The sequence below is a fragment of the Odontesthes bonariensis genome, chromosome 21 (assembly GCF_027942865.1).
Source record: "Odontesthes bonariensis isolate fOdoBon6 chromosome 21, fOdoBon6.hap1, whole genome shotgun sequence".
NCBI classification, from domain to species: Eukaryota; Metazoa; Chordata; class Actinopteri; order Atheriniformes; family Atherinopsidae; genus Odontesthes; species Odontesthes bonariensis.
Window position 1 is genome coordinate 1,513,085 of NC_134526.1, and position 22,930 is coordinate 1,536,014.

Here is a 22,930-nt window from a genome sequence, read left to right on the forward strand (position 1 = left end):
ACACATGCTCCTCCATGACTTCCTTTTTCCAGCCATGATTCGCGCGCTTGCTGCCCGGTGTCAACTCGTTACGTTAGCTAGCGAGGCAGAAGCAGACGTCCAGAAAGGAATCAAGGGAGTAAAAAATAAAATAGCTACACGTAGTTTTAAAATTATTTTTGCACATGTTTACATTCATAAAATGGCCAAAAATGAACATTATAAGCGGATTTCTTGATCACTATAAACGAATTATTTAAACAGCATTTGTATAGAAATGATTCCGTCCCAAGCCTTTTGATCTATATAAGCGGTTGATTACTATATCCGTGACCACTATAAGCGGTTTCCACTGTAGTAGTATTTTTATTAGAATTGGTATTATTATTGTTGTTAATATACAATCATTGTAAATATTTATACTTTTTTTGAGCTACTTGACGAATTTGAATTTCCCCCATTGGGGGATGAATAAAGTATTTTTCTATTTGAAGTGGCTTTGAGTCACTTTGCTTCTCTGTGACTGACAGCTAATGATAATGCTAATGCTAACATCCTCCAGCCTGATGCAGGTAGAAAGCTTCTTGTGAAGCTGAACCATCCGTCTCATATTGGACCTGAAAGCCGAGCGACTCACCATCTTTTCAAAGTTGACGAGTTCCCCGTGAAACGTCTTGCAGCTCTCGTGAAGAAACGTCAGGTCTGGAAACAACGAGGACAGAAATCAGTCAGAAATACAGGATAAAGGAGCAGGAAGTGGTGGGATCAGCAGATGTTGGCCCAGCTGTGGAATCACCGGGGTCACGACTCACTCTGATACCCTCAGAGCTGAGTCATGTGACATCACTCAGTGGGGTCACATGGCACTGAAAGGATCGGATTATTGGCTAAATCACAATCAGACGGAGTTACTAAGTGCATGTAGACACCTTAATCTGACTAAGAACTGGATCGGATCAGATTAAGACCCCGAGATAACTCGGCAAAATGCAAAACTGTAGTGTTGGTGAGCTTTGGATTTCTGACCCGACTTAATAAATCCCATCCTGCTGATGTCAGCGTTTATTTCAGCTGGAGCGCAGCACACATGGACATCAGTCCCAGTTCTGACTTTAGAGAAAACATTCCTCCGGTTTACTTTAAGTGAGTCCAGTTAACGAGTTAGCTGCACAGAACTCAACTTCTCTAATAAGCTAAGCTAAACTGGAGGTGCAGTTCCACATGTGTCCTCCAGAGGGTGCCAGAATCCCCCTGGTGACAGATTTACATTAAAAGCCACAGTTTTCCTATCAGCGAGTCTTTGTGAAAGAACAATTATGACTTAGCCACAAAAAAAAACAATTAAAAAGAACGCTCATACCGCAGAGAAAGTTTGAGTGGTTTAGAAACCTTGACTTTTTAATACCGTAGTATACCTTGAAACCGATAACCGGCCCATGCTGAGTCTTTAGTGCTGAGGAGCTGCAGGCTCCGCCCACCCCTGAGGGTCCCCTTTGTACAGTTTTTTTGTACCCCTTTTGCTCTGCTACTTTTTTAATTAGCTCTGTGTGAATTGGACTTGATTGGATAACGATGAACTGGGTTGAATTGGACTGCATCTTTGAAGCGTTTAGGGTTAAAGGGTTAGGGTTTACCCTGACCCTTTAACCCTAAACAGAGATGCTGTACTCTGTACTCTTTATAAATTAAACACTTTAAGGGAACTGGAAACGCTGACTGTCGCTGTGTCCTCACAAAGATAGCAGAACACACCTACCATGCTGAACCAACAATGAACACGTGAGTCTTTGATGTGGCTGAACACACGTCAGAGTGTGCACGTGTGTGCGTGTGCACGTGTGTGCTGCAGGTGAAGGGAACACAGAGCTGCTTAATTAGCGACGGGGAGCTAACGCTGCCTCACATCTGGTTCACAGCTGGAGGCAGACAGATGAAAGCGTCTCCACCTGCGCCGCTCATCAGAGCCGGTCAGCGGCGCTCAGCTGAACACATCCCAACTCCGGGGAGTCGTCACCAAAGGTAGCGCTTCAGCTGCCCATGCCGAACACGTGAAACATTTAGCCCTGCGTTGGGTTTCAGCCTCACCTTTCAGCAGCAGAGGTGTGAAGGGGATCAGCGGGGGTCTCAGGCTGGTGATCAGGTCCCTGTAGGACTTATGGTTCCTGGAGGGGTCCTGCAAGCCGGGACAGAAGCGTCGTTATTTTAAAGTTACATTAATGCACTCTTCTTACAAATACTTTGTACATATATTTTTACATTTATTACTTTATTTTATTATTATTATTGTTATATATTTTGTTTTTATGGCACCAAACAGACCAGGCCAAATTCCTCGTGATGTAAATATTACTTGGCAATAAAACCTTTTCTGATTCTGCTACTCACAGCGGTGCTTTCAAACTGCTGAAACTGCTTCCTGAACTTTCCCGGGAGACCCTGAACACAGCAGCAGAACGACAGCAGTTACACACCAACAGATAAAAACAGCATCAGTTTGGCTTAAAGGGACAGTTCGCCTCTTTTGACATGAAGCTGTGTAACATCCCATATCAGCAACATCATTTCTGAACATCTTCTTACCCCCTGCTGCGTCCTGTGAGCAGAGTTCCAGCCTCGTTTTGGTGCTGATGAAGGTAGTCCGGCTAGTTGGCTGGGGTTTAAAAAATAAAGCGTTTTGCTTCTCAGAACAATATGCGTTCAACAGAGTAATACATTTGCATCACAAAATGGTTCTCCAGGAAAAAGTCAGACCTCACAATCGCTTGGATCTATTTTCTCTCCAGCTAGCGCCATGTATAAAATATATTTTATAAAAATATTATATTTTTATATTATTTTAATGTATTAAAAATAATAATAATATTAATTATTATTAGGGCCAAGAGATTGTGAGCTCTGACTTTTTCCTGGAGAACCATTTTGTGATGCAAATGTATTACTCTGTTGAACGCATATTGTTCTGAGAAGCAAAACGCTTTATTTTTTAAACCCCAGCCAACTAGCCGGACTACCTTCATCAACACCAAAACGAGGCTGGAACTCTGCTCACAGGACGCAGCAGGGGGTAAGAAGATGTTCAGAAATGATGCTGCTGATATGGGATGTCACACAGCTTCATGTCAGAAGAGGCGAACTGTCCCTTTAAAAGCAGCCCAGAGAGACACTGAGCAGGAGGCCGGACTCGTACCTCCCAGGTGAGCCGCAGCCGGCTGATGGCCGGGTTATCCAGACCCAGCACCACGGCCAGGAAGGACAGCAGGTCCTGCTGCTGCTTACAGCTGAAACACAGGTGGAGAGGAAGGTCACATCCAGGCTGAACCTTCATCACATTCAGGCTGAACCTTCCTCCAAAGCTTAAAGGATCCATTAAAAGCTCCACAACATGAGTTATTGTCATAGATCTTTGGTTTGAGGCCAGCTGGAGTTTTAAACACATTTTCCAAGCCTTCGTCTCCTAAAGCCTCGACAAACTTCTTCGTTTGTCTCAAACTCAAATCTGTGAATCGGCCTCAGATCGATTGAACCCGTCACCTCATATATCCGAACCTTTAGTTTGGTGAGCGTGCACGTACACCGAGATCCATCTGAGTTTTATTAAACTACAGCTGACGCAGCATTTACACTTACAGTCAGCAGTCACCGACTTCTTTTAAATGCCATGTCGTGTTTAAATGCCGACTAGTCACATTTAGATGCTAACTTGTTTAGATGCCGACTTGTCGTGTTTAAATGCTAACGTGTTTAAATGCTAACGTGTTTAAATGCTAACTTGTTTAGATGCTAACTTGTTTAGATGCTAACTTGTCGCGTGTTTAGATGCCAACTTGTCGTGTTTAGATGCTAACTTGTATAGATGCTAACTTGTTTAGATGCTAACCCATCGTGTGTTTAAATGCTAACTTGTTTAAATGCTAACTTGTCGTGTTTAGATGCTAACTTGTATAGATGCTAACTTGTTTAGATGCTAACCCATCGTGTGTTTAGATGCTAACTTGCTTAGATGCTAACCCATCGTGTGTTTAGATGCTAACTTGTTTAAATGCTAACTTGTCATTTTGAGACACTAACATGCAATCTTTTTATTTTGAGAGGCTTTTTTGCTTTTCTGTGATAATTCAGGGTTCAGAGACTCAGAAATCATTTGGAATTACAGAGTTATTATTTTGAGATGTTATTTGTTATAATGAGACAATAACTGATGTTTAGATAGAGATATTAACTTATTATTTTGAAATCTGACACATATTATATAATTCTGTGTTTGCAGCATCTACAGATTGTTTCTGTAGGAAACACAGTGTTTGTCATAAAAATGCAGCTCTAACTATTAGAAAATAAATATCACTATATGTGTGCGTTTCTTCAAACTTCCTGAAGAGATGGCAGCTTTGACCGGCTCGGACTCACAGCGCGGCGATCTTGATGAACTTGCGGAGCAGCTGGACCCTCTTTGGCAGCGACTGGCACTGCAGGATCTCCGTGGCGACCCAGTGCTGCACCTCGCTGCAGCGCTGCAGTACCAGCTCCAGGTTCAGGGGGCGCCAGCGGGACTGCTCGCCGTGGAACACGTAGCACACAAACTCCACCTGCAGCAGACGGAGGCGGAAAGGGTTTCATTTGCTGCTTTATTTTACTTTTTTTTTTTTTAAATTCAAATATTTATCACAGACCACATGTTTACATTCTGAAGAGGAAAAGAAAAAGTCAGTTGGAACCGGGGCTGCCACATGAAAAACCAAGTGTATGCATGTCCAAATAAAAAAAAAAAAAAAAAAAGCATACCGTACATCATTAAATCCACCTCTCAGGTACCGGTAACAATATATTCAACACATATTTAACATTTTGTTAGGCTTATTTTCCAATCTACTAACTATTTATTGTGATATATGACCAGAAATGATCCCACACTGATACTATAGTTTTGTCCCTATTTTTAAGCTTGTTGAGCATGCATTCATAAGAAGCCATTTTTTAATTTTATTAGCCCATTCCTTAATTTTTGGAGCAGTTTGTGTTTTCCAGTGGGTTAGAATAACTCTAGCTGCCACCATGATAACTGAGAATTTACCACCTGAAATGTTAGGTATCCGTGCCCTATCCCCCAATAAACACAGTCTAGGGCAGAGAGGTAAGGGTTCTCCCAGCCAATCACTGAGAGCCTGCAGGACCACTAACCAGAAGGGTTTAATCACTATACCGTCCCACAGACTGTGTAGAAGAGTTCCAGCCTCATTACAGCATTTCCAGCATTGCGATTTATTCATGAGGCCGAGTCTATGGAACTTCGTTGGTGTCCAGTAGAACCTTTGAAGTATTTTATACTGTGTGAATTAACCTCGACATTCTCTTATAAATTTTCCATTTTCAGATATAATGTTTCTTTGACTTTATAAAACCAGCGTGGTCACGGTTTCACCGACCTCGTGCACACAGCTGAAGAGCTCCCAGTCGAACACCACCAGCTGATTGGCTACTTCCTCCGCTGACATGTCATGAAGTTTGCTGTCACCTGGCGTCCAGTGGATCTCCTCAGGAAGAGGAAGCTGAGAGCAGGAAGTGACATCATCAGAAACCACTGAATCCAAACATACTTCAGAAATCAGCAGATAGTTTGTGATGGTTCTCCATTTGAGATCAAAAGTATCAGTAACATTAATAATATAAAATAAAAAGCATAAGCATGCAGCTTAGAACAGTAAATACAGTAATAAATGGAAAAAATGCAACTAAAATAGTGAACGATGTACTGAAGTCTTCCGGCCACCAGGGGGCGATGTAGCCATAATAAACCCTGATTCCAAACTTGGATTAAATCAGCTGCATTTGATCAATATGTGTTAATACATGCCGGGGCCCCTTCTGTTTAATGTTTAACATTTATTAAATATTAAGTGAGTAAATTTATAAGTTATCAAAGAGTTAAAAATGTGATTTTTAGCTTATTTAATGACTTTTTTGTGGGACAATTTCTCCTATTTCTAAAGTCCATGTGAGGCACTGATGTAGCAAATGGAAAAAGATGTTTGAATGTTTCACTTCAAGGTGGAAAGACAACGACTTTCCCACATCTGGAGCTCAGAGGAAAGCTGAATCTGTCCGATATTACAGTTTAAAGGCAGAGAAACGCTCCTGCTGAGACGGTTTGTCTTCAACAGGAAGCAGATTTATAAAAACAGTTTGGTTACCGAGTGCTTCAGGAGAGTAAAACTACGGTGGCCCTGAAGTGCAAATCACAACGGCAACAGAGAAAACACAACAACATTAACCAAAACAGAGAAGGTAGGTACCCTCGGGCGACATGAGTCGTTGCTGATTGGACTGGTGGTGGTCCGTGCTTTAAACCGGAAAGACTACGGTTTACATGTTTTCAAAATAAAAGCGCTGCTAGTGACAATGTACACGCTGCTATTAAACAATAAGTAATAATGAACTCATATGATGATGGTGGCCTTAACTTTTTAGACTTTTACACTTCAAATAATACTTTCAAAATAAATTGGTTTAAACAATTTATCAAGAACCCATCTTCAATTTGGAACTTCATACTAAATGTTATTTTCTCTAAATTATAAGGCCTAAATTTCTTTTTACTTTGTAATAATAATGTTGAAAAAATCCCCTCAAAACTACCCTTCTTTCATAAACAGATTTTTCCCCCACATAGATACTACATATGGAACAATATTGGTATGAAGTTCCAAATTAAAGATGGGTTCTTGATACATTGTTTAAACCAATTTATTTTTAAAGTATTATTTAAAGTGTAAAAGTCTAAAAAGTTAAGGCCACCATTATCATAGGAATTCATTATTACAGATATTTTTAATATAGTGTTTTTTGTTCCGCCGTATAAAGTTCAATAACATCTTGTCAGTATCTTTTGAGATCTTTTTGTTAACATTTAGAGATAAAACAGCATGTAAGACGGGTTATTTGCATTTAAATATTCTTTAATAGCAGCGTGTACGTTGTCACTAGCAGCGCTTTTATTTTGAAAACATGTAAACCGTAGCCTTTCCGGTTTAAAGCGCGGACCACCACCAGTCCAATCAGCAACGACTCATGTCGCCTGAGGGTACCTACCTCCTCTGTTTTGGTTAATGTCGTCGTGTTTTCTCTTTTGCTGTTGTGATTTGCACATCAGGGCCACCGTATTCAACACATAAAAATCTGAACATTTCAGGCATTAAAAGCAGTGGGAGCCTCACCAGTGAGTCCAGTTCAGAGGCCTCGCAGGCGAACAGGTGAGTGTTGACTCCCAGCGTGGTGAACACGGCCTCGTCGCTGGGCCGGAACACGGCTTTCTCTGAGGGGAAGAAGCTCGTTCAGTCCCAGGGCGGGTAAAACTCACACCTGTGTGTGTGTGCGTGTGTGCATGTGCATGTGAGTGTGTGCATGTGCACGTGCACTAACCTCCGGACGACGTCACGGCCACCAGGATCAGGTTTCCGGGCAGAACCGGCTGGTCCTCGCTGTACTGCAGCTTCTCTCGGACCAGAGCCAGAATCTCTCCGACCCGGCAGGACAGGCGGCTCCTGATGGTGACGTACGAGTGGTCCGGCGTGTAGACCCTGCAGAAGACTGCGCACACAAAGATGGCTGCCGTCAGATCATGTGATCATGTAAAACATCCTCCTGACGTCTGTTCAGGCGCCACAGAGGAGACTCGTGGCCTCTGAACCCTCTGAACCCTCAGAAACTATGTTCCTAAATCTGCACGGACCCAGTTAGTGCTGAAAGGTGTCCACCTTCTGAGCCAAAAGGTGCTCAGTACGTTTAAAAAGAAGCGACAGAAGGTTTCTCTCATCGAAGTCGCTTACAATAACCAGACCTGGCAACTCAGCTGGACCTTATGGTCCATCCAAGGCCCACCTGAGGCCCATCTGAGGCCCACCTGAGGCCCATCTGAGGCCCACCTGAGGCCCATCTGAGGCCCATCTGAGGCCCATCTGAGGCCCACCTGAGGCCCACCTGAGGCCCATCTGAGGCCCATCCAAGGCCCACCTGAGGCCCATCTGAGGCCCATCTGAGGCCCACCTGAGGCCCGAGGTCCACCTGAGGCCCACCTGAGGGCCGAGGCCCACCTGAGGCCCATCTGAGGCCCACCTGAGGCCCACCTGAGGTCCATATGAGGCCCACCTGAGGCCCATCTGAGGCCCACCTGAGGCCCACCTGAGGCCCACCTGAGGCCCATCTGAGGCCTGAGGTCCACCTGAGGCCCACCTGAGGTCCATATGAGGCCCACCTGAGGCCCACCTGAGGTCCATATGAGGCCCATCTGAGGCCCGCCCGAGGCCCATCTGAGGCCCACCTGAGGCCCACCTGAGGCCCACCTGAGGCCCACCTGAGGTCCACCTGAGGCCCACCTGAGGCCCACCTGAGGCCCGAGGTCCACCTGAGGCCCACCTGAGGCCCATCTGAGGCCCGAGGTCCAACTGAGGCCCATCTGAGGCCCATCTGAGGCCCACCTGAGGGCCGAGGTCCACCTGAGGCCCACCTGAGGTCCATATGAGGCCCATCTGAGGCCCGAGGCCCACCTGAGGCCCATCTGGGGCCCACCTGAGGCCCACCTGAGGTCCATATGAGGCCCATCTGAGGCCCGAGGCCCACCTGAGGCCCACCTGAGGCCCGAGGCCCACCTGAGGCCCACCTGAGGCCCGCCCGAGGCCCATCTGAGGCCCACCTGAGGTCCACCTGAGGCCCACCTGAGGCCCACCTGAGGCCCACCTGAGGCCCACCTGAGGCCCACCTGAGGCCCGAGGTCCACCTGAGGCCCATCTGAGGCCCATCTGAGGCCCATCTGAGGCCCATCTGAGGCCCACCTGAGGCCCATCTGAGGCCCACCTGAGGTCCACCTGAGGCCCACCTGAGGTCCATATGAGGCCCATCTGAGGCCCAAGGCCCACCTGAGGCCCATCTGAGGCCCACCTGAGGCCCACCTGAGGTCCATATGAGGCCCATCTGAGGCCCGAGGCCCATCTGAGGCCCGCCCAAGGCCCATCTGAGGCCCACCTGAGGCCCACCTGAGGCCCACCTGAGGCCCACCTGAGGCCCGAGGTCCACCTGAGGCCCACCTGAGGCCCACCTGAGGGCCGAGGTCCACCTGAGGCCCACCTGAGGCCCATCTGAGGCCCGAGGTCCAACTGAGGCCCATCTGAGGCCCATCTGAGGGCCGAGGTCCACCTGAGGCCCACCTGAGGTCCATATGAGGCCCATCTGAGGCCCGAGGCCCACCTGAGGCCCATCTGGGGCCCACCTGAGGCCCACCTGAGGTCCATATGAGGCCCATCTGAGGCCCGTGGCCCATCTGAGGCCCGCCCGAGGCCCATCTGAGGCCCACCTGAGGCCCACCTGAGGTCCACCTGAGGCCCACCTGAGGCCCACCTGAGGTCCACCTGAGGCCCACCTGAGGCCCGAGGTCCACCTGAGGCCCACCTGAGGCCCACCTGAGGGCCGAGGTCCACCTGAGGCCCATCTGAGGCCCATCTGAGGCCCATCTGAGGCCCATCTGAGGCCCACCTGAGGCCCACCTGAGGCCCATCTGAGGCCCACCTGAGGTCCACCTGAGGCCCACCTGAGGTCCATATGAGGCCCATCTGAGGCCCAAGGCCCACCTGAGGCCCATCTGAGGCCCACCTGAGGTCCATATGAGGCCCACCTGAGGTCCACCTGAGGCCCACCTGAGGTCCATATGAGGCCCATCTGAGGCCCAAGGCCCACCTGAGGCCTATCTGAGGTCCACCTGAGGCCCATCTGAGGCCCGAGGCCCATCTGAGGCCCGCCCGAGGCCCATCTGAGGCCCACCTGAGGCCCACCTGAGGCCCACCTGAGGCCCGAGGTCCACCTGAGGCCCACCTGAGGCCCACCTGAGGGCCGAGGTCCACCTGAGGCCCACCTGAGGCCCATCTGAGGCCCACCTGAGGCCCATCTGAGGCCCGAGGTCCAACTGAGGCCCATCTGAGGCCCATCTGAGGGCCGAGGTCCACCTGAGGCCCACCTGAGGTCCATATGAGGCCCGAGGTCCAACTGAGGCCCACCTGAGGCCCATATGAGGCCCGAGGTCCACCTGAGGCCCACCTGAGGTCCACCTGAGGCCCACCTGAGGTCCACCTGAGGCCCATCTGAGGCCCACCTGAGGCCCACCTGAGGTCCACCTGAGGCCCACCTGAGGCCCACCTGAGGCCCACCTGAGGCCCACCTGAGGCCCACCTGAGGCCCGAGGTCCACCTGAGGCCCAGCTGAGGCCCACCTGAGGCCCATCTGAGGCCTGAGGTCCACCTGAGGCCCATATGAGGCCCATCTGAGGCCCGAGGTCCACCTGAGGCCCACCTGAGGCCCACCTGAGGTCCATATGAGGCCCATCTGAGGCCCACCTGAGGCCCATTTGAGGCCCCTGAGGCCCACCTGAGGCCCACCTGAGGCCCATCTGAGGCCCCTGAGGCCCACCTGAGGCCCACCTGAGGTCCACCCGAGGCCCATCTGAGGCCCCTGAGGCCCACCTGAGGCCCACCTGAGGCCCAGCTGGATTATCGGGGTGCGTTGGCCCGGTTTGGAGAAGCTGGATTCCGTCTGACTAACCCGTTTACATGCACGTAAATCCGGCTTTGATGGAGCGACTCGGTCAGAAACAGGAACACTTTCTCTTAGGGAACATGTGGAACTGCACCTTTAGTTGAGCTGTGCAGCAGCAGAAGCTGCCTGGGAGCCAGCTAAAGGGCCGCTGTTTGTTCTGGGTGTGTCGGCATGTGATCTGGCTTTCCCAGCCGCAGACGGTGGCTGTATTTGCATTTCAGCGTGTGTGCTGACAGATTATGGTGTGTTCAAGTGTGTGCAGGTGCTGGTGTGTCGTACTCTCGTCGGAGCCCCTGAAGGCCTCTCTGGGCTGCAGGCAGGCGTCGATGCGTCTGAAGTGTCTGAACAGAGGACGGACCTGCTTCTTCCTGCTCTCCTTCTCCTCCACAGAGCTGGACCACACACAGAACCAGACACAAAGTTAGCAGCATGCAGATTAAACGTAGAAAATACAACAAAGACACGATGAATCCGTTCTGATCAGGAGATAAATAACCAGCTGAGAACAGGATCACTTTAAAAACTCCTTTTGAAGCACGACAGGCAGTTTTCTTTCTGTCTTTCGTCTTAAAAACCCATTTTTATTCCCTGGCTTTTAACCCAGCATGAGACTCTGTTTCTGTTATTGTTTTATTGTTTTTATTGTTTCAATATTGTTGTTGTTTATTGTTGTTTTTGCATCATTCTTGTGTTTTATGCCTTGTATTTTGTGTTGTACAGCACTTTGTTTATAAATAAAGTTGAGTTGCGTTTCTCCTCTTATTTCCACCGTTTACATTCACTTTGCTTTTACCTCTAATTAGGGCTGGGCGAGTTAGCTCGTTAATTATTTAACACCGACAAATATTTTATCACGCATTAACGCAGGTTTTATTATTTATCTTATTTGGTAAAAGTCTGTTGCTCACAGGCTTTTATTCTGTAAAAGTCTGTTGCTCACAAGCTTTTATTTTGTAAAAGTCTGTGGCTGAGAGGCTTTTATTTTGTAAAAGTCTGTTGCTCACAGGCTTTTATTCTGTAAAAGTCTGCTGCTGTCTGCTGTGGAACAGGAAAAGAAAGTAATCGGCGGATCCACCAAACATGGAGAAGGGTACGGAACTTTTACTCGGCCATTTTCATGTTAAAGTTCTTCCAGACGGCGGAGTCGACAGAACCAAAGTCATCTGTAAACACTGCCAAGTTGAATTGTCTTCTCAGCGTAGTAGTTCCAGTCTAAAATATCACTTAAAGGCAAAACACACAACTGATAGCAGCAAGTCATTCAAGGAAACAGACAGTGGAGCGAGGCTTCTACATAAAAACTACAGAAAGATGCTGATGTTAAAAGTGTGTTTGCACAACAAATGTTATGGCACTTTCATTCATATGGCAGCACATTTAAAATAAAGCTAAATGCTAAAAGCTATACACTACTTTTGGATTCATTTTTGGATTCTGCGTACAAATGAGATTAATCGCGATTAATCAGGGAAATCATGAGATTAATTAGATTAAACATTTTAATCGTTGCCCAGCCCCAATTCTAAATAAAGCCAAACATCTGTTCTGATGTGCAGCTGCTTGGAAACATCTGGACCCCTCACTGAATGTGTGAAAAGCTGAAACAGTGCATGTTTGATCTCAAACTGCTTCATGAATCCGTTTTTTCTCCGACTCTTTGCAGGGAAATGCAGAAGAGAAGCTTCCACAGCTTGAGCGGCGGCCGGCGGCTCCTGAGACTTACGGGCAGTTCAGGATCTCGGTCCAGCGCTGCAGCTTCAGGACGTCCTCCACCAGGTCAGGAAAGCGACTCAGCTCCTGCAGGGCCAGCATGTACAGCTCCTGCACACAGAAGAAGAAGAAGAAACTCTCAAACAGCCAATCAGCTGTGAGTTTAAGGGAAACGCTGCTGCTCTGTCAGTCGGACGCAGAAGGTTCTGATCCTGACCTGCAGGTTCCTGTCCTGACTTTCTAATCGCAGCTGAAATAACAATGCTGGAGTTTACTGATGATTATCAGGAAGTAAGCTGCGTGCAGAGACCCGACTGTGGGAACACACACACCTGAAGCTCGTTCCAGGAAGATTGTTATCAAACACTCAGAAACCAGGTCCTGATCAGCCTCATGTCTTTAAATTTGATATAAAAGCAGGAAACAGCTGCAGAGATTCACTGAAACATGTTCCAACATGAACATAAACCCAGAATCTGAGGCAGAACCAGAGTTAGTTCAGTTCTGAGCAGCTTTAAAGTGAATATCTGCAGATGTTTCCATGGTAACAGCTGCAGAGATTCACTGAAACATGTTCCAACATGAACATAAACCCAGAATCTGAGGCAGAACCAGAGTTAGTTCAGTTCTGAGCAGCTTTAAAGTGAATCTCTGCAGATGTTTCCATGGTAACAGCTGCTGAGATTCACTGAAACATGTTCCAACATGAACATAAACCCAGAATCTGAGGCAGAACCAGAGTTAGTTCAGTTCTGAGCAGCTTTAAAGTGAATATCTGCAGATGTTTCCATGGTAACAGCTGCAGAGAGTCACTGAAACATGTTCCAACATGAACATAAACCCAGAATCTGAGTCAGAAGCAGAGTTAGTTCAGTTCTGAGCAGCTTTAAAGTGAATATCTGCAGATGTTTCCATGGTAACAGCTGCAGAGAGTCACTGAAACATGTTCCAACATGAACATAAACCCAGAATCTGAGGCAGAACCAGAGTTAGTTCAGTTCTGAGCAGCTTTAAAGTGAATATCTGCAGATGTTTCCATGGTAACAGCTGCAGAGATTCACTGAAACATGTTCCAACATGAACATAAACCCAGAATCTGAGGCAGAACCAGAGTTAGTTCAGCTCTGAGCAGCTTTAAAGTGAATATCTGCAGATGTTTCCACGGTAACAGCTGCAGAGATTCACTGAAACATGTTCCAACATGAACATAAACCCAGAATCTGAGGCAGAACCAGAGTTAGTTCAGTTCTGAGCAGCTTTAAAGTGAATATCTGCAGATGTTTCCATGGTAACAGCTGCAGAGATTCACTGAAACATGTTCCAACATGAACATAAACCCAGAATCTGAGGCAGAACCAGAGTTAGTTCAGTTCTGAGCAGCTTTAAAGTGAATATCTGCAGATGTTTCCATGGTAACAGCTGCAGAGATTCACTGAAACATGTTCCAACATGAACATAAACCCAGAATCTGAGTCTGAACCAGAGTTAGTTCAGTTCTGAGCAGCTTTAAAGTGAATATCTGCAGATGTTTCCATGGTAACAGCTGCAGCTGATATAGCATTTTCACAATGACAGAAAGTACTCTGTTGCCAGACTCTTATTAGTCTCCCGTTTCAGCCCTAAAGTTTGGCGCGCAACTAGTCTAGCAACGATGGTCCGACCGGCATAAAAAGCACACCGTTTGGCTCTCATTAGTCGAAAGGAATTCCGGCAAAATGGGAAAAAGTGGGAAAATTGTGGATGGGAAAATGCATTGAAAAGCACTCAACGAGCGCAAAAATGCCCTATTTTAGAGGCCTTATAACTCAGCCATAAAGCCTAACACAGACCTCATTCAAAGTTTATATGTGACAGGAGACTCTCGGCTTTAACTGAACCAAAGGGTTTGTGGATACATTATACAGCTTTGACACAACGGCAGTTTACATTTTAGGAAGACTACATCTCGGCCGACGTGTCACCCCCACTCAAATTTCGATACTGCACCAATTCCTTGAACAAATGTCTCTCATGTCCAAAATATCTGCCCGATCTGGACAAATGTTACTTCAAAACGTAGGCATTTTTGTCCTCTTTCACCCAAAGTCACACTCATTGAGCTCTGCCTCACAGGTTCCTCACAAATCGCCTCTGAGCGCAGAGAGTCGGCCAGCTGACATTTCGCCCATTATAAACGCCTAAAATTATAAAATTCAGGTGAAAAATGATCTAAAAACTGCCATAAAAAACGAGCCACACATAGTAGCCGAATGAAAATTATACCGCTGGCTTCTGCCGTCTCTTGGGGCGCTGACGGTTCAAAAATTATTCGGATACGACTTTTACTTTTCGAACAGCGACTGTTTGTTCGAGACAGTTGAGTGCAGTCAAAATTATAGTGCAAATTTAAGAAGCCATAGTGAGCGTACATGTCAGTGACACAGACGGGCCGCACCTGTTCCTGTTACCGGGGCAACGCCTTGTTAGCCTGCTCCTGTTACCGGGGCAACGCCTTGTTAGCCTGCTCTGTTCTAAGACTGCTTATGAGGGCAGAGCCAAGATGGCTGCCCTGTTATAACAGCTTCATGTTATAAATCTGATCTGTGTTTCTCCTTTAAACTGATAGTGAGGGGAAGTTTGAAAATACCCACAATGCAATGGGAAAATGTATTGAAAAGCACTTACTGAGGGCCATTTTGAAAATGCCATAAAAGCTGTATTTAAAACTGGACCTTGATAAAAATGACATAACTGTCTACAGCAGACATGTCTTCTCCATGTTGGGACTCGCAGAGGTGCAAAATGCAATGGGAAATCTGGGTGGGGACTCTTTTATATGGCAGAATCGGCTCTCACTGTGTTCTATCATGGAGTGTGTTCTGGGTTCTGGGTTGTGGGTCAGAACGTTCTGGACTCTCTTACCTTTGGGAAGCTGTTGCTGCGCTCGCCCTCCTCCTGCAGCAGCTCTCTGTAGGTGTCCAGGTACCTGAACGCCACATTCAGCACCGCCTGCTTCCTCTCTGCTGCGCTCATCTCCACCTCCGTCTCTCCATCCCTCTCTCCTCCTCTTCTTCCCTCCCTCGTCTTCCCCTCTGCCTCCCTCCCTCCCCCTTCTCCATCCAGAGTGAATCTGGAAAAGTCGTGTTAAGGAGGAAACGTTTGTGCCATTTGAAGCTTGAAAACAACATTTACATTTCGTGTTTACTGACGTCATCGTGAAAAACAAACAAACAAACAAACAAACAAACAAAGCGTCTGCAGTGAAGCAGTTAAAGTGAGAAACTCTGCAGCTTCAGCAGCCGCCATGATGACCCACATAATGCTGCGCACACACAAACACACACACACACACACACACACACACACACACACACACACACACACACACACACACACACAGCTGCCTCAGTCTGTTTTTTTTTCATCTTTCCTCCTCTCTGATTGGCTGATGCATTCACTCTTTTGTCTCTCTGGCCTCTTTTCGGGGAGGCCGTGCTTTGGAACGCCATTTCCCAGGATGCCTTGTGATCCTCTCTCTGCATCAAACGAAGCAGAGTTCTCCATCATGAGCGTTTCACACGTGTTCGCCGTCCTCTGGCCTCACAGCGGAGGAAGACGAGGCTTTCACTCCATCTGTCCCTTCCACTCATCCACCCACAACCCTCTCAGCTCCGCCCACAACCCTCTACGCTCCGCCCACAACCCTCTCAGCTCCGCCCACAACCCTCTCAGCTCCGCCCACAACCCTCTCCGCTCCGCCCACATCCCTCTCCGCTCCGCCCACAACCCTCTCAGCTCCGCCCACAACCCTCTCAGCTCCGCCCACAACCCTCTGAGCTCCGCCCACAACCCTCTCAGCTCCGCCCACATCCCTCTCAGCTCCGCCCACATCCCTCTCAGCTCCGCCCACAACCCTCTCAGCTCCGCCCACAACCCTCTCAGCTCCGCCCACATCCCTCTCAGCTCCACTTCTTCTCTGCGGTGGACGACTTTAAAGCCGCCTCTTTCTTTTTAACCTGCATCCATCTGTGCTGCGGCTGCTTGGGTTCTGCTGCCGTTCTGACCTGCAGGCTTTCTGTCTTTGTTTCAGTCAACCTTCGATCACATCAGCAGCGCTGCTCAATGTTGGCGTTCCACAGATTTAAACCGGAGGAAAGGAGCTGCTGAGCAGAATCTGAGACAGAGAGCAGCGCTGATGGAGTCCAGCTCAGTCTGACTTCCTGCCAGCAAGACAAACTGAGCTCTGAGGGAATGAAAGGAGCCAACAGCCCCAAACAAAGAGCCCCACACCCCGCTCACATCTTCCTGATACTCGGCCCAGTTTCATCTCAGACTGAAGCTCGTGCGTCAAACCGAGGAAATGAAGCTTCTGATCAGAGAGCTTTTCAGTAAAAACATCTGCAGCATCCAAATTCTGGCTCCAAAAACGCATGTTTGCATGAAATCAGAAACAAATTTAGCAGGAATCAGTTCTGAGCTCATTCAGATTCAGATTCTGAGGTTTGAGCTGATGAGTCAGTCCCAAAGCTTTGAGTCTCACAGGAAAAGCTGCCGTTTTCTTTCTGACATCAAGAGAAAGTGGTCATCAAGCAGCCAGTGTCCCACAGTTCATCTCATCACTGAAAAATGCAGGAGGAGAGCTAAAGGTGGAGTTAGGATGGAGCCAAAGGCCTGAAAAAAAGAGGTCATGAAGTATGGTTTTGGGTTTTCGACTGAACAAACAGACGGTGATTTGAACCTGGGAGGGATCTTCCTTTTCCTTTCAAACAGGCAGACAGGAGAGGGTGGGGCAGAACAAACATGAAGCCACAGCTACTCAGACAGCGTCAGCCTGCAGGCAGGGAGCAGGGGAAACACAACCCGCCGCCTGCAGGAAGCGAGCAGGGAAAACACAAACCCGCCACCTGCAGTCAGCGAAGAGGGAAAATACAAACCCGCCGCCTGCAGGCAGCGAGCAGGGAAAACATAAACCCGCCACCTGCAGTCAGCGAGCAGGGGAAACACAACCCACCGCCTGCAGGCAAGGAGCAGGGAAATACAACCCGCCACCTGCAGTCAACGAGCAGGGGAAACACAACCCACCGCCTGCAGGCAAGGAGCAGGGAAAACACAACCCGCCTCCTGCAGTCAGCGAGCAGGGGAAACACAACCCGCCGCCTGCAGTCAGCGAGCAGGGGAAACACAACCCGCCGCCTGCAGTCACCGAGCAGGGGAAACACAACCCGCCGCCTGCAGTCACCGAGCAGGGGAAACACAACCCGCCGCCTGCAGTCACCGAGCAGGGGAAACACAACCCGCCGCCTGCAGTCAGCGAGCAGGGGAAACACAACCCAGGGAAATACAACCCGCCGCCTGCAGGCAGAGAGCAGGGGAAACACAACCCGCCGCCTGCAGGCAGAGAGCAGGGGAAACACAACCCGCCGCCTGCAGGCAGAGAGCAGGGGAAACACAACCCGCCGCCTGCAGGCAGAGAGCAGGGGAAACACAACCCGCCGCCTGGAACAACCCAGCAGGCCAGAAGCTCCTGAGTTTAAAGTAACCAGTCGAGCTGCGGTGCGTGTACAGGGCCGTGCACGGACACAAACACGTGCACGGACCCAGTGCTCTGGGCTCATATCGGCTCATATTGGGAGGATACTGCTGCAGCAGGACCTGTTGGAGCCTGTCGGCCGTCAGGAAGATGGGATGTGTCAACATGAAGTCATCCAGCAGCGTTTCTGCAGAGACACAAACACACAGAGGTTAGATGAACCGACTGTTCCTGAACGCACCATGGGTGTGTTTCACCTGCATCAGATCCCAAACACAGAGAAACATTCACATTCATGTCTGAACACAAGGCTTCCCCTGAAGCTTCTGGAGGTAAAAACATCTCATTTAACCAGGAGCTGACACAATTAAACCAGGTTAAAGAATCTAAAGAATCTAAAGCTCCAAAGAACATAAACACACTAAACATGAAGAATTCTGAAAGAGGTTCATGTTTAATCTGAGGCGGCTGCAGGAAGGAAAGATGCTGAAGCAGCGCTCGGCCTGAGGACTCATTCACTGAAACGTGCTGCTGCAGTGGGCGTGGCCTGTCGGGGTCCGCCTCTCTGCAGCCGGTTACCATGGAGACACCACGTTGGTGACAGCGAGAGGATGAAGATGTGAGAGAAGAAGAAGAAACGCAGGAGAAAAATCAGAAGAAGAAGAATCAGGCTGTGTTCCAAACCGCATACTTCTCCTACTACTCCTACTAACTCTAGTTAGTATGCGAGTTTGAGTCAGGGAGAAGTTCCCGGATGCATACTAGATTCTCCGAAATGTTGGGTATGCATCATGAGGTTACTACTCATACTCAAACTACCCAAGATGCAACGTAACGTGACGTCGCCGATCGTCATTTCATGTCAAAATGGCAGTTTCAAGCTAGCTACAACGAGGGTAGGTTCACTTCCTGTTTTCAAAACAAAAGCACCAATTGTATGGTAATGGCTTTCCCTATGATAAACACATCCATGTGCACGGCTTATTAGGGACCGAGCAGTGAAACCGCACAAAAAAAGTCTACATCGCCATGGTCCCACGTCCACAGGAAGGCGGCCATTTTGGATGGAAAGTGCGTTTTGGTGCCATTTTTGCCCAATTCCACACCTTACATAAGATCGAACTCGTCCTACAGATTTAATGCTACAGACTTCAAACTTGGCCAGGTTACTCTTAAGACATGGGGGGGAAAGAATCATGGAGAAACTTTTCCAAACCTCAAAGGGCGTGGCCGTGGCGACGCCTCAAAGTTTGATGACTCGCCATCAATCGCCACAAAAAATTAAGTCGCTTATAACTCCCACATACATTATCCAATCTGTCCCAAACTTCATACGGTGAATGCTGGACCCAGCCTGAACGCATACATATTATCATAGTGACATCCGCCTGTAGCGCCACCTGCTGGTGGTTGGAAACGTCTTTTTTTTTCCCACACCTCGCATTTGAGCAAACTCCTCCTACATATTTAATGCTACAGACTTCAAATTTGGCCAGGTTACTCTTAAGACATGGGGGGAAAAAATCATGGAGAAACTTTTCCAAACTCTGAACGGTGTGGGTGTGGCCAGGCGGTGAAAATCGTGTGATGGCGTTTGTGATTTGAAAGCCTTATCATCATCGCAAGGTCATGAAAATTTGTGTTTGTGTTTGTTATGACATCACAAAACTGGAGGGGGAGACCAAGAGAGAAAAGTGTTGCTTTATCTTTTTAAAAAAGATGAAAGTGCACGCAGCACTACGTTCAATTAAAGTCGACTTTTTAGGCCTTAAAGAAAATATAACTGGTTAATACTGATGGTCATCAGTTTCAAAGCTTTCAGCACAAACTCAAGTCATGTGATTCAAATTCAATCAACCATCACACACATGCACACGCACGGCATGCGGACCCCAACCAGGACCCCAGGAACGCAGCTCTGCCTCATTAGGACGAGTACTGACGAGGTCAGCGACTCCAACAAAAAAAGGTTCTAATGAGGTCGAGCTGAGCAGTTTATTCCTGATTTCCATCAAAGTTTGAGCTGGTTATAAAACCACAAACAACGTGATCAATGTGAGTCTGTGGTGGACGTGATCCGAGGAACAGCTGCCATGGTGAGAACAGAGAAACAGAGTGTGAACGTGGGAGGAGGAGGAGGAGGAGAGGAAGCAGCTGAATCCAAATGGGATGGAGAGAAACTGCCTCAACCTGAGAGAGAAACACTGAAGGAGCCTGAAAAACAAGATAAAACTACTAAATGACTGACAGCAGGAAGGGAAACAGAGTATCCATCACAGAGTAAGGCCAGCGCACACATCACCAGGTTTACTGACTGTTTCACTGGAACAGCAGCAGTCAGCACTGCATTATCTGCACCAGGGTTTAATAAAGTAAGAAACTCTGGATCCATATCTGAGGCCAGCTACACTCCAGTTCCGAGTAATCCTGATAATCCCACAGTCTGCGCCGAGGAAACAACTGAAAGTTCATCGAATGTTTGGCGTTTCTGTGGCAGAGAAGAGGAAACCCGTCCTTCAGTCAACAGTTTGAGCTGATGAGCTGAAGCTGCTGGAGGCAGCAAATATCAGCAAAGTTTCAAGCATCGGGACCTCAAACCCGCCAGCATGGCACCTCCACCCTCAGAGTCACAGAACAGAAGTAAAGATGGAGCCTGATGGAGGAAGTAAAGATGGAGCCTGATGGAGGAAGTAAAGATGGAGCCTGATGGAGGAAGTAAAGATGGAGCCTGATGGAGGAAGTAAAGATGGAGCCTGATGGAGGAAGTAAAGATGGAGCCCGATGGAGAAAGTAAAGATGGAGCCCGATGGAGGAAGTAAAGATGGAGCCCGATGGAGGAAGTAAAGATGGAGCCCGATGGAGGAAGTAAAGATGGAGCCTGATGGAGAAAGTAAAGATGGAGCCTGATGGAGAAAGTAAAGATGGAGCCTGATGGAGAAAGTAAAGATGGAGCCCGATGGAGGAAGTAAAGATGGAGCCCGATGGAGGAAGTAAAGATGGAGCCCGATGGAGGAAGAAAAGATGGAGCCTGATGGAGAAAGTAAAGATGGAGCCTGATGGAGAAAGTAAAGATGGAGCCTGATGGAGAAAGTAAAGATGGAGCCTGATGGAGAAAGTAAAGATGGAGCCTGATGGAGGAAGTAAAGATGGAGCCTGATGGAGAAAGTAAAGATGGAGCTTGATGGAGAAAGAAAAGATGGAGCCTGATGGAGAAAGTAAAGATGGAGCCTGATGGAGGAAGTAAAGATGGAGCCTGATGGAGAAAGTAAAGATGGAGCTTGATGGAGAAAGAAAAGATGGAGCCTGATGGAGAAAGAAAAGATGGAGCCTGATGGAGGAAGAAAAGATGGAGCCTGATGGAGAAAGTAAAGATGGAGCCTGATGGAGAAAGAAAAGATGGAGCCTGATGGAGGAAGTAAAGATGGAGCCTGATGGAGAAAGAAAAGATGGAGCCTGATGGAGGAAGAAAAGATGGAGCCCAACTGATGGAGGCAGAAAGACATGTTTTACCAAAGTGCTTGGCTGTTAAATAAATTGGGGTCATGTCGCTGATCTTTTTCTTTAAAGTAAAACCGCTGAATGAACACTTCAACAGTCCTGATTCCACATTTTTAACGTTTGCAAGAAGCATAAAAAGCAGCAGACTTTGTGTTTTTCTCTGGAGACGATCGGCAGCTTTTCCCGCATGTTTTGCAGCTGAAGCCTTTAATTTGAGCCTCTGTGTTTTTCCTCCCACCTCCTCTGCTGCCTATTTCTCTCCGCCTCTCACTTCACTCCTCCGAATGTCTTGTTGAGAGCTGGTTGCTATGTGAACGAGCGCTGAAGAGCCTCTTATGTGTGGACACACACAGAACATGTATGTTGGTGCGACACAAACATTGCATAACACAAACACCGGCATGCGAGCAGATAAACTCAGAGAGACGAGGAGGTGGAGGAGGGAAAAGGTAAAGCAGTGGGCAGATCTTTCCCTGAAAGAAAGAAACCTTCCTCCCACACACAGATCAGCCTCTCGCTTTCCTCCAGCTTCTGTTTGTCGGGCCTCTGCAGAGCGAAACCGAGGAGCACCTGCCCCGATCTGCTGCCCGCCCCGACCCAGAAGCACTTCTGTACCAGTTTCCATCGGCGACAGAAGTGGGCTGTTCGGCTGACAGCTCCACACATTAAAACTGTGCTCCTCCCACTGCAACATATTCATCTGGATTCACTTTTTATGACCCCATCGTTTTAATAAACATGATAAAACCCTGAAATATTTTGCAGGAAGCATGAAAAGCAGCAGACTTTGTGTTTTTCTCTGCAGACGATCGGCAGCTTTTCCCGCATGTTTTGCAGCTGAAGCCTTTCTATGACTCCATCATTTTAATAAACATGATAAAACCCTGAAATATTTTGCAGCAAGCATGAAAAGCAGCAGACTTTGTGACGATCGGCAGCTTTTCCCGCGTGTTTTGCAGCTGAAGCCTTTCTATGACTCCATCGTTTTAATAAACATGATAAAACCCTGAAATATTTTGCAGGAAGCATGAAAAGGTTCTGGACATATACCGACATTCAATTTGTGTCTGAGTCATCTATCAAAGGAAAGTTATAGACAACAAAAAGCAGCAGACTTTGTAAAGATCGGCAACTTTTCCCGCATATTTTGCAGCTGAAGCCTTTCTATGACTCCATCATTTTAATAAACATGATAAAACCCTGAAATATTTTGCAGGAAGCATGAAAAGCAGCAGACTTTGTGTTTTTCTCTGCAGACGATCGGCAGCTTTTCCCGCGTGTTTTGCAGCTGAAGCCTTTTTATGACTGCATCATTTTTAATAAACATGATAAAACCCTGAAATATTCAGCCTTCATTTCATGTTTCTGCACGAAAACCTCAAGATGTTTTACTGCAGAGCTATTTCGATCTTTATGGAGTAAGAATTAGAGACTAAAAACAAGATGGACGCAGCCATGAACGCATCAGTTTGCACATCTGTGGGCGAAGGCTCGGTTGGGCATCAAGCTGCAGCCATGATGCTGTTTTTGAAGCCAGAAGCAAGGACGATGAAAACGATTCTATTTCTGTTCACTAAGAGTTATTCCACCTTAACATCTGCATGAACAGACAGGTGGGAATCAGAAGGTTTATTTGGTCTCTGCATTAAAAAAAACAAC

At 47.8% G+C, this 22,930-nt stretch overlaps 1 protein-coding gene across 1 annotated transcript in view; it reads right to left on the minus strand.

Moving 5' to 3' along the window:
• Positions 1 to 22,930, minus strand: part of rapgefl1 (Rap guanine nucleotide exchange factor (GEF)-like 1) — a 42,188-nt gene that overhangs the window by 7,287 nt on the left and 11,971 nt on the right. The window contains exons 3-14 of the mRNA XM_075453292.1: positions 17,882 to 17,960; positions 15,166 to 15,373; positions 12,278 to 12,375; positions 10,834 to 10,946; positions 7,396 to 7,563; positions 7,191 to 7,288; positions 5,403 to 5,525; positions 4,387 to 4,565; positions 3,167 to 3,257; positions 2,365 to 2,415; positions 2,065 to 2,152; positions 617 to 681 (exon numbers count right to left, since the gene is read on the minus strand). Coding sequence (XP_075309407.1) covers positions 617 to 681; positions 2,065 to 2,152; positions 2,365 to 2,415; positions 3,167 to 3,257; positions 4,387 to 4,565; positions 5,403 to 5,525; positions 7,191 to 7,288; positions 7,396 to 7,563; positions 10,834 to 10,946; positions 12,278 to 12,375; positions 15,166 to 15,373; positions 17,882 to 17,960 — 1,361 coding nt within the window. The remainder of the gene's footprint in view (positions 1 to 616; positions 682 to 2,064; positions 2,153 to 2,364; positions 2,416 to 3,166; positions 3,258 to 4,386; positions 4,566 to 5,402; positions 5,526 to 7,190; positions 7,289 to 7,395; positions 7,564 to 10,833; positions 10,947 to 12,277; positions 12,376 to 15,165; positions 15,374 to 17,881; positions 17,961 to 22,930) is intronic.